This window comes from Haemaphysalis longicornis, unplaced genomic scaffold (genome assembly GCF_048455015.1).
Source record: "Haemaphysalis longicornis isolate Haplotype H1 unplaced genomic scaffold, Haemaphysalis longicornis Haplotype H1 scaffold_10, whole genome shotgun sequence".
Lineage (NCBI taxonomy): Eukaryota > Metazoa > Arthropoda > Arachnida > Ixodida > Ixodidae > Haemaphysalis > Haemaphysalis longicornis.
The window spans coordinates 24,709,648-24,724,650 of NW_027526204.1; the positions used below are offsets into that span (position 1 = coordinate 24,709,648).

The 15,003-nt window shown below is 47.9% G+C and overlaps 2 protein-coding genes across 6 annotated transcripts in view; one reads left to right on the forward strand and one right to left on the reverse strand.

Moving 5' to 3' along the window:
- The window catches only part of LOC144158302 (uncharacterized), a 141,664-nt gene that overhangs the window by 47,227 nt on the left and 79,434 nt on the right, over positions 1-15,003 (reverse strand). The gene's annotated exons all lie outside the window — the stretch shown is intronic.
- LOC144158304 (uncharacterized) overlaps positions 1-15,003 on the forward strand; it is a 63,336-nt gene that overhangs the window by 13,947 nt on the left and 34,386 nt on the right. For 2 of the 5 annotated variants that reach the window (XM_077689116.1, XM_077689115.1), the window contains exon 5: positions 10,878-10,964. The exons of the other annotated variants lie outside the window; for them this stretch is intronic. In XM_077689116.1, the coding sequence (XP_077545242.1) occupies positions 10,878-10,964 (87 nt within the window). The remainder of the gene's footprint in view (positions 1-10,877; positions 10,965-15,003) is intronic. 5 annotated transcript variants of the gene reach the window in all.

A 15,003-nucleotide genomic window follows, 5' to 3' on the forward strand; every position in this document is an offset into this window, starting at 1 on the left:
TTTTGACCTGGGGACATGCCATTGAAATCGGAACTGGAGAACTATACATACCGTATTTACTCACGTAATCATCACACTTTTTTTCGAGCAATATGATGAAAAGTTAGGTGTGCGATCAGTATGTGAAGCAAATTTTTCAGGAAAAAGTTTCAGCGCAGAAAACGCAAGATTCAGGTCAGAAGGTTTACGATAAGTCTCATGAACATAATAAACACAACAAATAAAAACATAATAAAAACTCCAGTGACCACTGAATGACCACCGAGGGATTCAAAATGCATTGTTTTCATTACGGAACGCGCCGGAATTATGGAATTGCGGACTGCGCCAGAGCGAATTTGGTGTGAGGTGAGAACAGGTCGACCATTAAAGGAGCCACGAAGAGAAAACACAAGTTTGGTTCATTCAAAAGATTGTCTCGTTAGAATCATACTGACACCACTTTTAACGTAAACTTCGCTCAAATAAGCTACATAATTAGGAAAAACGGGAATGGTCATGCGACCCACCAGCTCATTTCCCGCAACAGAACCTATGACGTCACATGAGCTAAGCTCTGCGATTGGCGGAGGCTGGCAGAAGCAGACGCAAATTAGGTAGAGCTTACAAACTAGACGAACAAGCGATTTGCGCTTAAATTTAGGGCACATTCTTTACAAAGCAATAAGAATGATGGGACAAACAGTGGAAGTTACGAAAGCACATGTAAACATAGAAGTACTGATGCGTCTGCTGTTCGTACTGCGCACAGCATGCTTGGTTTAGCTGCACAGCACTACGGGGCTTGGGGCTGTCTCAGACGACACTGGCCGATTGACGCAAGCAACGGTGTCTTACGTGACCCCATTTGTCGAGCGAGCACTGTTTTAGGGAACGAATATTTTTTTCCCAGAACAAAAACAAGCCAGGTTTATATGCGGGCAAAAACAAAACAAATGCTTGCCATGGTATGGTGGTGCCATCTAGGTTACGGAACGTAAAGAAACGCGGGAACAAACTAACACCGCTGTACAGGGTGGAGACAACCTTTGAACGGTCCCGTGCCGCCGCAATTGGGCCAACGGGCTCAACGCGTTATTCTTTTCGTTTCCCACGAGACCTAGCAATGCGAAACGGACAATATGATTCAAACTTCTTCAGTAAACCGCGTTGCGGCGATAATTTTAGCACGGTTTTGACACAATGACTTGCTTCGGCGGCGAGCGAGCAACCGAAAATGGCGGCGCCAGCGTATACGTGTCTCTACCCTGTACGGCGGATGCGTGAATAAAGGTACTCTAGGCTGCAGAGCGGTCGGTTCCTGTGATGTAATTTGGGACCACGAAAACGCACGATTGAGCAGGAAAATCAAAATTTTAACCTAAATTGTTTAATGATGATGATGATTGGATGTTTATGGCGCAAGGCCAACTAGGGCAAAGAGCGCCAAAGCAATGGTTATGTATGACGGTTGAAGATGTAATCCCTAAGACTACTCAATAAGAGCAGAGATTAAAATAGTAAAATCAGTGTGACGATGAGGATGGCTGGTGTAAAAGGCCAGGGTGTGATAGTGCAGGCCATGAAACTACGTGCAAGAATTACGCGTGATAGGAAATAAGCTGTAAAAATTTGATTTCGCTAAGAAACCTAAAAGTACATTGTAGGGGGACTATGGGATCATCTGCTAAAAACAGTGCTGGATGTAGTGGAATGTGTTGTCTGTATAGTCGTGGGAAATATTTGCGTCTTGTTCTGTGGAGGGCTCTGCATGTAATGAGAATGTGAATTACAGATAGGCCCTCCCCACACCTGCTACACAAGGGTCTTGGAGAACCAGTGAGCAGATGGGAGTGTGTTGCGTGTGTGTGGCCTATCCGCAATCTAGCTAGTGCAACTTCAATGAATCTGTTGTGTGAGTCAGTAGTGTATGGTCCTAGGTGTGGTTTAATTAGGTGTAACTTGTTGTCTGTCTGTGTGCTCCAGTCGGCTTGCCAGGTTCTGCGAAGGTGTTCTCTTATGTATGGCTTGAGGTCGGTGTACGGTACTTTTGTAATGTCCACTGTGTTCGTGTGTGCCGCAGCGGCGGCCATTTGGTCTGCGGTCTCATTTCCCGCAATCCCACAGTGACCCGGTACCCAACATACAATCACTTCGAGATTTTTGACATACGCTGACATTAAAGTCTTAAAAACTAGATTTATGACGTGATTTTTAGAACGCTTTTGGGATGATAATGCTCGTACAACGCTGAGTGAATCTGTGTAGATGATGGATTTTTGAATGTGATGTTGAACAATATGACCAGCAACAAGAAAAATGCCATACGCTTCCGCCGTGAAGATGCTCGAATTTACATGCATCGATGTAGAGGCCGTAAGTTGGGTCCGTGCGCAGCACAAGACACCGCAATGGAAGTTTTCGATGCATCACTAAAAAATTCTTCAGCCTGGTATTTTTGCTGCAGATACTGAAAATGTTGTGAAATCGCGATTTGTGGTACCCTGCTTTTCTGTAATTGTGTAAAGGACAGGTCACACAATACAGGGCGAAATTGCCAGGGGGCTATAAAGGCAATGATAGATGTTCTGAATGTGTCCAAAAAGGAGATTGACAGTTCAGAAGCTTCCCTTCTCACCCTAAGTGAGAAAGGTAGAGACAGAGATGGACGATTTAAAAACAGCTGTGACGTGGATGTATCCATAAAAACAGGTTTAAAAGGATGGTTGTCGATTGATGATATTTTACAAGCATATAGAAGATCAACATAAATTCGCTGGTACTCCAGGCACCACTTGTCACACTCCACATACAGGCTTTGGACAGGGCTTGTACGAAAAGCACCACACGAGAGGCGAAGCCCGAGGTGCAGCACTGGGTCGAGCATTTTTAGCGCTGTTTTTGTGGCCGACCCGTATACAACACTACCGTAATCCAAACGAGACCCTACCAAAGCGGTATAAAGGCGCAGCAGGAGTTGTTTATCTGCACCGTATGATTGGTGAGACAAGACTTTCAAAATATTCATTGTTTTTAGACATTTTTGTTTGAGTTGTTTGATGTGAGATATGAATGTAAGTTTTTCATCCATCACCACACCCAAAAACTTATGTTCCTTTTTAACAGGGATCGGGTCACCATTGAGGTTTATTTCAGGATCGGGCCTTACTCCACGTCTCCTTGAGAATACGACACAGGTACTTTTTGTGGGATTAAGTTTGAAACCATTTTCGTCTGCCCAGCGAGAGAGTTTCTTTACCCCGAGCTGGACTTGACGTTCACATATGGATATGTTACAAGATTTAAAAGATATTTGTACATCATCCACATATACTAAACAGGAGATCGATGGAGGCAATGCTTTCCGAAGCGAATTCATTTTGACGATAAAAAGCGTGCAGCTCAAAACTCCGCCTTGAGGCACGCCATTTTCTTGAATGTGAACTCTGGACTGGGCTGACCCGACTCTCACACGAAATGTTCGTTTGGACAGGTAACTATCAAGAGTGTTCAACATATTACCTGTTACACCATACGATTTTAAGTCTGCAAGGATGCCGTAACGCCATGCCGTATCATATGCTTTTTCGATATCAAAAAATACGGTCATGCAGTACTGTTTGTGTATAAAGGCATCCTTAATGTAAGATTCCAGTGCAACTATTTGATCGTTTGTGGATCGCCCTGCCCGGAAGCCTGCCTGGCAGCTCTCGAGAAGACCATTGTACTCAAGAAAGTACATGAGCCTCCGGTTAATCATCTTCTCGAAGAGCTTGCACAGGCAGCTTGTCAGGGCAATAGGTCTATAGCTCGCGGGAGAAGAAGGGTCCTTCCCTTCTTTCAGAAAAGCCACAACTATGGCCTCCCTCCAAAGCCTTGGAAGGTGCCCCGATAGCCATATTTGGTTGTATAGGTGCAGGAGTGTCTCAAGGGTGTCTGCGTGTAGGTGTTGAATCATAGTGTATGTAATGTTGTCTGCACCTGGAGCAGAAGGTTTACAAGTGGCAAGAGCAATCTTCAGCTCATGGAGTGTAAATTCACAGTTGTATCCAGACTTTGACTTGTTCTTGTCGCGTATAGGCTTCTTTTCGGCAGATGTTTTGTGTTGCATAAAAGTGTTTGTATAGTGCGCAGAACTAGAGACGTGTTGGAAGTGTTGTGCAAGTGTGTTAGCCTGATCTTCCAGAGTGTCCCCTGTGGTGCTAACCAGGGGCAGGCTATGTGTGTGTTGTCCTTTTAGTTTACGTATTCGGGTCCATACCTTGTGGGTGTCCGTGTATGAATTTATGGATGTGAGAAAGGCGCGCCAGCTCTCCCGTTTTGCCTCACGGCGCACACGCTTACCTAATGCCTTCGCTCTTTTGAAAGAAATAAGGTTAAAACTTGTGGGGTGTCTACGGAGGATGCCCCACGCCTTGTTCTGGGCCTCCCGCGCACGCTTGCAGTCGTCATTCCACCAGGGCCTTCTCGGGTTGCGCGGGGCCCCAGAGGCCTGGGGTATTGACTTTTTGGCGGCAGCGAGAATGTGCTCCGTGACGAGCTGGGTTGCCTTCTCTACAGGTAAGTGTGTTATGTCTGTGTAGTGCAGTTGAGATGTCTCTGTGAATGTGTTCCAGTTTGCTCTTGCTTCTATAAACTTGCAATGGGAAGGGGAACTGCTAGGGCCTTTATCTATGTATGTTAGTGAGGTAGGGAAGTGGTCACTACCGTATGGGTTAGTGCCAACATCCCATTCAAGTGATGGAAAGAGTACTGCAGAGCCAATGGCCAAGTCGAGGTGTGAATAAGTGTTGTGTGCTATATTATGGTATGTAGGCTTGTTTTTGTTAAATAGGCATGCTCCTGAAGATATTAGAAATTTTTCGATTAGGCGACCTCGGGCATCTGTGCGGTAAGAGCCCCAAAGAGTGTTGTGTGCATTGAGGTCACCTATAAGAATGAAAGGTTCTGGTAGCTGATCTACAAGGCCCTCGAAATCGGAGCTTGAAAGCTGGAAATCAGGAGGGATGTAGATGGAGCACACTGTTATTAGCCTATTGAAAATTATGGTTCTAATGGCAATAGCCTCAAGGACAGTCTGTAATTGGATAGGGTGGCATGCCAATGATTTTCGGGCAATGATGGCCACACCACCTGAAGATGTACCACCACCAGCCCTGTCCTTCCTAAATACCATGTAACTATTCAAGACATTTGTGTGTTTGGAGTTTAAATGTGTTTCTTGTAAACACATCACACTTGGCTGATTGGAATGCAATATTTCGTAGACATCATCAAGATTGTTAAGGAGGCCTCTACAGTTCCACTGGATGATATTTTCTGTTCCCATTATGTACCTTTAAGAGCTACTGGAATGTGTGTCTGGGTTCATGTTTTGTCTATCGGGGCTTGTATTCTTGGAGCGGGTTTCTTTGGCTTTTCTGTTGGTTTGGACGCCGCAGCCCGTTCCTTGCAGAGTGATGCAGACAGGAACGGTCCGACGTCCATTTCCTCATCAGATGTTCGGGGGGTGTCCGGCAGACCGGGCCCCCTGGACTTGGCACCCTTACGGGTGCCTTTGGTTCCAGCCGCAAGCGCCGCGGGCGGGGCAGGCGGCGGGGCTAGGATGGGAGCTTCTGTAGGCCCTACCGTGTCCATCTCCTCCGTGCCCTCAGGTGTCCCTAGGGCCTGTGGAGAGGACACAGTGAGAGCGGCAGAGCTCCCAGCGGCGATCGCACTCGCCACATTCGTTGGAGTCGCCACACTGGGCGATTCCCGACTACTCTGGACTACCGAAGGCAGTCCGGCAAGAGAAGAGGCCCCCGCAGCCTCTACAGGTGTTGTAGAGGCAGCAGGTGGCTGCTCAGCTGGGGGTTGGGACAACAACACGTCAGCAAGAAGGCTGCACTGTGTTGCCGTGCTGACCAAACGCCGCCCCAACCCTCGGCGGGCGGCGTCTGCGTACGATGTGGCCGAAAGCAGCTTGTGCTTTTGGCGCGCTTCTGGATAGGTGATGTTTTCATTTACTTTTATGTGAATTATTTCCTTTTCGGCCTTGAATTGTGTACACGCACGCGAATACGCAGCGTGTGGTCCGCTGCAATTCGGGCACTTCTGAGTGGTGCTTTCACAAGCTTCTGAGGAGTGACCTGTCTCAGCACAGTTGGCACATGTCAACTTCCCTCTGCATGATTGGGTTCCATGGCCGTATCGTTGGCACTTAAAGCAGCGCCTCGGATTTGGGACATACGGTCGTACGTTGCAGCTAAGAAAACCCACTTTGACCTTTTCTGGAGGCGTTGTGCGATCAAACGTTAAGATTAGATGCTTTGTCGGAATTTCTTGGTTTGCTCTCCGAATCACGATTCGTTTTACTGCAGTTACATGTTGAGGTTGGAGCGCCTCAAGAAGATCTGCTTCCGTCTCAGACTCTAGTTCTTTCTCTGATATGACTCCTTGCGAGGAGTTGAGGGTCCGGTGTGGTGTCACAGTGACAGTCAAGTTGGCCAACGTCGTCTGTTTCAGTAGGTTCTCACTCTGATTTTTCCTTTTTACTTCAACCAGTACATCACCTGAGGCGAGTTTCTTAGCATCATAGTCTGAACCAACAACAGACTCAATGCACTTTGCCAACAGAATGACAGACTTCTTTGCAACAGGAGTGGTTTCTGCAGAGTGAATGACAAGAAATTTGTGGAAATGTTCTGGTTTACCTTTAGCTAGTACTTCGGTGCGGCCCCTTTTAGGGGGCCGATCATTGGATTGGGGGGATAAAGAAAAAGCCATGCGATATTGAAAAAAGCAGGGGACGGGGGTACTTCCTTCTCAAACCTTACCCTGATAGCCTGAGAGGTCCCGGAGCTCCCTGCCTGGTAAACAGACAGGGAGCCCATCCGCCGGAGCTTGACCTGGGCTCCAACGGCCACTGTTTCTGGTTTCTGCCCTTCACCTTACAACTCGTAGCCACGGTAGATTACAGCAAGAGTATGGGGGCTCGGGGTCCGCGGTGTCGCCAACACCGTCACCAAGATTACTCAAGGTGCCCCGTGCGGGGAACCTAAATTGTTTAATTTCTCAGTGAATAAAGCACCGTTTGTATCCGGACAAGCGCTGGGGGCACTATAAAACACGAAATCTTTCGAATAAAACCAACTTGCATTTTCTCTTCATGGCGGCCATCAAGATGCGGCTGCTGATACAGCAAGGCGAGCACATTTTTTATATGTTTTATCAGTACATTATGTGCATTTAGTGAGTTTCTTCCGCACCAATAATGAACTCGCGCTTGCCGATATCGCTAATATCATTAAGTACGCGGCAATAAAGTAGCCATGTCCGCTTTGAAAGAGGAGGAAACTAACGTAAGCACAACCATAACTGTCTAGACTTGGCACACATACAACATATGGCTGCGGCAAGTTCAGGGTGCGATCATTACGTGGAAAATAAAAAAAGTCATATTTTGACGACGAACTTCAGGGGCGTGATCATTATGCGAGTAAATGCGGTAGATACATGGAAGCAAACATAGGTCCATAAAAACTGTAATACCTCCCTAGGCGCTCAACAAATGCGAGAAGGTTATTTCAAAGACTGAACTGAAATGAGTCGGATGCTGGTCGTGTTGAATTGCACAAGGAAGGACTGTAAAATGCATCACAAAGAGGCACACCCCAAAATACTGCAACTGGTTGTATGGTCAATTCCCACAAAGAGGGCAGTCCACCTGAGCCTAAGAAAAGAAGAGATAGAGGTAGACTTCTGGAATGGCTGTTTCAGCTGTGCCGATGTATATTGTCACGGCGCATAGGGTTGCTACCTACCTGATTTTTGACTGGCCTGACTGGTTTTTTAGCCGGCCAATTGTTAGTCCGCACCTAAAACCGGCCATCATTAGCCGGTGTTTTCGCCATCGTGTGCTGCAATTATTTTTTGTGCATATCAGAGCCTCAATTGAGCAACTACGATGATAAATGTGTGTCAACAAGCTGCGCAAAGACACGCGAGCATAAGAAGTATGCGGGTGAGCACACTCCCTGTGATGGAGAAGGGGAGGAACAACACAATGAAATGATGCCACCGCAGTTCAGATGCAAAGAATAGCTTTTAATGGGCGAAATATTTGTCGCTACTTTTTAGTGCAGAGGAACTTTACACGCGTGCTGATAGTGCGACTGAACCATGCATCATGTACATTCAGCACTTAGTCGCACTTTTCCACAAAGTTTACTCCTGGATGCTGGAAAACAAAAAGGTCGGCCTTGTGCTGAAGGGATAGCTGAGAGTGCCTTCAGTCTCCAAGTGTCGATAATATCATCACACATTGCCGCTGCTTCAGATAAGCTAAAGCCGGTTCCTTGCCAAACAGCTCGCGTCGCTCCCCAACACGGCCGCCACATCCTCGTGTGAGGACCTCTTCCCCCTTGCCGGAGGACATCGCTTTTCCGCATCGGAATCGGCGTCAGAAAATCTAACCGAGGTCATTTGCGAATCCTTGAAGGCTGTTGTTCCTGCTCCTCTTACATCGCCTAGCTATGTCAATTAGCCTGCCCCAACTGTTTCCATGGTCAGAAACCTAGTTTTGCACCATGATAACGTCCTTCATCATAGACTACAATCACATCTCCAATTGCAAGTTGGTGTGGTGGTGTGATGCTATGCATCTTGTGGGCAGCCCAGCCCTCAGAACCATGCTCCTTCAAATTCACTCTGCTACAAAAGCCCACCGAGGCTCCCACTTCCTTCCTTTATGGAGCAGCACAAACGGTGGCTGCAGGGGTGCCTGTGCGCTGCCATCACAAAGACGACCGCCACGCTTGACGCTCTGCTCTGCAATCCCACTGCCCCCAAGCACTGAATTCAGGACGTCGCCCTCCTAACCAAGAAGCAGGCAGAGCTGTGTGCCATAGACACCAAGATCCAGGCTCAACTCACGGACGAGGCCTTTCAAGACGACAACATTTTCCAACTTCGGGCCCACGCAAACACCACCCAATCGTTGCATCCTGCTGTCGCCGGTCCCTCAGGCTTCGCTGCTGGTGAGCCTACGCCAGTTCGAATGGTGAGCAAATGTGCGGCTCATACTGCCGCGCCAGTTGTCTGTCGCCCTCCTTAAGCTGGAGATCGCGCCGTTTTCTGGGGACCGTCGGGTCTGGCAGGGTTTCTGGGAACAATATGTTGCCACCGTCCACACAAGGCAACATATGGTGAAAATCGACAAATTCAAGTACCTCCACTTGTACTTGACCGGCCCTGCTAAGGCCGCTATTGAGGGTATCAGGCTCGCGCAGGGTGGATCACGATTCTCAAAGACCATTGTTGGCTGCAATCCCGATTCTCAAATACGGCGGTCACGATTCTCAGACCATTGTTGGCTGCAAAGGCTTATTATGACGGATCATGTCGATGCCCTCCTCGCCGAAGACCTTTGCGGATGTCGAGAGGCTGCGCAGTTTGTCTGACGAGATCGCCTTTCGCCTAAACGCATTGGAGGGACTAGGCATGGCTCTCAACCAATATGTTGTCGTCGTCCGCGTCCTGCTCAAGGTGTCGCCATTGCTATTCGTTAACGGCAACGGCTAAAGAATTGGCAGCAGATGAGGCGACCGGTGATGCCAAGTAAGTCCAGGAAGTATTGGAGTTTCTCCGAATTCAGGTTGAAATCTGGGAGGAAGGGTACAGGGAAACACCAGCCCTCAGTTTCGCTGCCCTACAGCACCCGGCAGGCCCCGCACGAGGAATATTCTGCCACAGCGCTACACGCGGACCCGCCGCCTTCTCCTTATCGTGATTATTGCCTCTGTGAAGGATGAGGCCATGGAATCGCACAGTGCACCGCGAATGTACCACTATACAAGAAGCGACGGCGACCGCAGGCGGGCAGACATTGCTTCCGGGGTGGCCAGCGAACACATGTAGCACGTGCCTGCAAGACTGCTCAAACCTTGTGCTTCAGCCGCTGTTTGCACCGGCCTGTAACCTCACTGTGCGACGTGGCTCAGTCAGATCCCGTGCATGCTACCAGGCCTGCCCAATAATCTGGTCATGGGGGCCCTCCCGCCGTGCCTCGACTGACTCGGCATCCTCCGTGATCACAGGCTCAACCGAAGGTTTTTTCAAAAGTTTCAAAGGTTTATTCAATTCACACACAAAAAAATTCACATACATGCGTATATACAGACGACGGTCCCAAACCCATCAGGCTGAAATGGGACCCTCGGTTGTTCATTTCTAAGGTAGCATGTAATCGCAGCGAAGAGAAATATTTATTTTCAAATAATCATGGAAATAAATGCAACACTTCAAATATTAGCGATTTCAACAAATTATTTTGACAAGTCTATCAACTGGATTTGCAATACCTGCTACCAAAATAACTACTACAAAACATTCTCTCCATTCAATAATGGACATTAAACGCGTCCTCTTTTTTTTCATTATACACCACGAGAAAAGTTTGAGCAAATACACCAGTGAGAATAAAATAAAAAAACATCTAATTGCACTCTAAAAGAAATACCTTTTGTGCTGTTTTAAATACAGGTAATGACATTGATAATTTTACAGAAAGGCAGGCTGTTCGAGAGTTGAGTAGCGGTGAGGCGGGTACTTTTTTCTGGTAATTTGTATGAACAATCTGGAGAAAGAAATTAATACGGGAGGCAAACCTTGTGGCAAACAAGCATCACACGGCCCACTCCAGTCTACCTACAGACTTGCTGCGCCTGGGCGATGGGTTCCAAGGGTCAGCTGCTGGTGAGGGTCCTGTTAGACTCGGGCAACCTGCAAACATTAGTTCGGCAGGGTGTATCAGGTACTTTGGGATGCTCTTTTTATCTTGTTGACGAACTCAACCTAGTAAACCTTCGGCAAGAGCCACCCCACAACAGCTCACATGTGTCATCCCGTGTTATTTACAGTGGCCAGCCAGAACATCGCGAAGTAGGTTGCCATCGATGCCTTGGAAGTACCAAGCATATGCGCTGTCACGAGCCCCCCAATCACAGGTGAAGTGCTCAGATTCATGCACGACCATGGTCTTTTCACCACTGACACTTTGGTCGCGTCGGCTTACATGGAGGATCCCATCAGCTTCCTAATTGGATCAGGTTTCTACTGGCAAGTCACCTCGGGTAACATCTCATAACTTGACTCTGCTTCATAAAGGGTTAACAGCGCACAAAGACGATGACACACAAGGAAGAGATGACAGGACAAGCGCTGAACTACAACTGATTTTTTAATTTCGCCATGAAAGGCATATAAACCAAGACACATCCAATAACAAGGCCCAAAAATATGACATAAACACTTATCTCGCGCCCCGCCTTCTACGCTCGTTGCTCCAGATACTGTTTTTTTTTCTGAGAGTGCAACAGATGGCCTGCTAATGCAGTTTTCATCACGATGTTCAATCTCGAGTGCCTCGATCACCTCTCACGTGTGCCTGTCCTTTTCTCTGGCAATGACTGAGCACTCCCCGAACAGCGGGTCGCAGGCGCAATCTTTGCAGTGTGCAGCTAGGTGGCCCGAAACAGCCGACTTTCCTACGAGGTTTTTAGTTTCCTCAGCCTATCATTAAGGCATCTACCCCTCTGGCTGACATAGGTTTTCCACAATCCAATGGGAAATAACACCCGCCGCGGTGGCTCAGTGGCTAAGGCGTTGCGCTGCTGAGCACGAGGTCGCGGGTTCGATCCCCGGCCGCGGCGGCCGCTTTTCTGATGGAGGCGAAAAGCAAAAACGGGAGTGGGAGCACTGCGCAGCATGTTAGAGCACACAAGCAACTCAAAAGCTCCTAGTCTGGCTCATTTATTTACATTTCATTAAAATAATGTGTAACTTAGTGTTAAACCCGCACGCGCAATGCCTACAGAGCGTAGTCAGGGCAAAAGAGCAGCCGTGCCAGGCCCGCCGTGATCGGCGCGCACACTCCAGGGAGGGGGAAAGGCGGCCACGCGCCGAGACCACTACGTGCGAGAGTACGTTTCTTCCTCGCCCGATGGAACGGTCTGTACCGATGCTAAAAATACTATAAACAAATTGGCGCAGCTTGCACTAGTGGTGCAAGGCTGGGAAACCGCTCTATCTTTGCCGGATGCCTCGCTGTTGCACGTTTCGTGTTGGTGTCTCTATCGGTTCAGAAGAATGGACAAGGCCAAGCCGATGGGAGGGCAACAAAACCACAGATTTATTCTACCGAATAAATGTCAAAGCAATCCTCAAGCCAATAAAACCCTAAAGCACGCAACCTGGAACCAGAGCACACTGAACATCTAACTACACACCATGAAAACATGCCTAATCAGCCTAGAACTCGTCACTACAACAAAGTGTATACTCACTCTGTATTAGTTACTCTTAGTAAGATACTCTGGACATGCAGAAATTTGTTTCGTTATACAGTGGAATCCCGCTACACCAAAATTGATGGGACGTGCGAAAAATTTCGTTGAAACGAAACTTCGTTGAGGTGAAATCTGCCCCAACACACCACGGAAAGGCCAGAAAAATAGCCCCGTATATTTCCGTATCATTTTTCAGCATAATACAATGTTTAGAAAAAGCAGTAACGCGCAATAACGTCATGTTTATTCGGATAACAAACATACCAATGGTTTTCTGTTTTTTCACTGCACGCAAAGAACGCTTACGGAGGGGGGTGAAGAAATTCAGGCGCAAAGCGCATTGCTGTACAACAATGCGTTTCCACCGAGCTGATTATTTGCAGATAGCTGCGAGGCCATCGGAAGCCCCCCTCTCGCTTGTGGCAGGAGCAGTGCCGTTATCTTGTCCTCTGTCCAGGGACGGCAGCTACTGACCTTGGCAGGCAAAACGCGCACTTGCATTTAACATGACTGCGCGCTCGCGGCTAATATAGGATGACTTGGCTCCAAGACCAAACACGTACACATGATTTTTGCTCTTCGCTATGAAGAATGGTAGAAGGATAATAGCAAGGAAGGCTGCTCACAACGCATACATGACGGCGCCGCGCCAGCAGCTGAGTACATTCGTGCGATTTCAACTCGATACGGATTGGCTGTAGCTCCAACTTAGCGAAGTTGGCCTCCACCTCATGTAAAGACGGCCAGCCACATCGTTACCACCATCAAACAATGGCGTCCGCTATGAGTTTCTTTGTTTTGTTTTAGGTGGCAATGTGGGTGCACGACGCAAGTTTTCGGTGAAACTAAGCATCCTGCATGCATAAAAAGTTACAGATAGCACTCTTGGCTATGAAGAATGGTAGAAGGATAATGGCAAGGAAAGCTGCTCACAACGCATACATGACGGCGCCGCACCAGCAGCTGAGTACATTCGTGCGATTTCAAATCGATACGGATTGGCTGTAGCTCCAACTTAGCGAAGTTGGCCTCCACCTCATGTAAAGACGGCCAGCCACATCGTTACCACCATCAAACAATGGCGTCCGCTATGAGTTTCTTTGTTTTGTTTTAGGTGGCAATGTGGGTGCACGACGCAAGTTTTCGGTGAAACTAGTAAGCATCCTGCATGCATAAAAAGTTACAGATAGCACTCTTGGCTATGAAGAATGGTAGAAGGATAATGGCAAGGAAAGCTGTTCAACGCATACATGACGGCGCCGCGCCAGCAGCTGAGTACATTCGTGCGATTTCAACTCGATACGGATTGGCTGTAGCTCCAACTTAGCGAAGTTGGCCTCCACCTCATGTAAAGACGGCCAGCCACATCGTTACCACCATCAAACAATGGCGTCTGCTATGAGTTTCTTTGTTTTGCTTTAGGTGGCAATGTGGGTGCACGACGCAAGTTTTCGGTGAAACTAAGCATCCTGCATGCATAAAAAGTTACAGATAGCACTCTTGGCTATGAAGAATGGTAGAAGGATAATGGCAAGGAAAGCTGCTCACAACGCATACATGACGGCGCCGCGCCAGCAGCTGAGTACATTCGTGCGATTTCAACTCGATATGGATTAGCTGTAGCTCCAACTTAGCGAAGTTGGCCTCCACCTCATGTAAAGACGGCCAGCCACATCGTTACCACCATCAAACAATGGCGTCCGCTATGAGTTTCTTTGTTTTGTTTTAGGTGGCATAGTGGGTGCACGACGCAAGTTTTCGGTGAAACTAAGCATCCTGCATGCATAAAAAGTTACAGATAGGACTCTTGGCTATGAAGAATGGTAGAAGGATAATGGCAAGGAAAGCTGCTCACAACGCATACATGACGGCGCCGCGCCAGCAGCTGAGTCATTCGTGCGATTTCAACTCGATACGGATTGGCTGTAGCTCCAACTTAGCGAAGTTGGCCTCCACCTCATGTAAGACGGCCAGCCACATCGTTACCACCATCAAACAATGGCGTCCGCTATGAGTTTGTTTGTTTTGTTTTAGGTGGCAATGTGGGTGCACGACGCAAGTTTTCGGTGAAACTAAGCATCCTGCATGCATAAAAAGTTACAGATAGCACTCTTGGCTATGAAGAATGGTAGAAGGATAATGGCAAGGAAAGCTGCTCAACGCATACATGACGGCGCCGCGCCAGCAGCTGAGTACATTCGTGCGATTTCAACTCGATACGGATTGGCTGTAGCTCCAACTTAGCGAAGTTGGCCTCCACCTCATGTAAAGACGGCCAGCCACATCGTTACCACCATCAAACAATGGCGTCCGCTATGAGTTTCTTTGTTTTGTTTTAGGTGGCAATGTGGGTGCACGACGCAAGTTTTCGGTGAAACTAAGCATCCTGCATGCATAAAAAGTTACAGATAGCACTCTTGGCTATGAAGAATGGTAGAAGGATAATGGCAAGGAAAGCTGCTCACAACGCATACATGACGGCGCCGCGCCAGCAGCTGAGTACATTCGTGCGATTTCAACTCGATACGGATTGGCTGTAGCTCCAACTTAGCGAAGTTGGCCTCCACCTCATGTAAAGACGGACAGCCACATCGTTACCACCATCAAACAATGGCGTCCGCTATGTGTTTCATTGTTTTGTTTTAGGTGGCAATGTGGGTGCACGACGCAAGTTTTCGGTGAAACTAAGCGTCCTGCA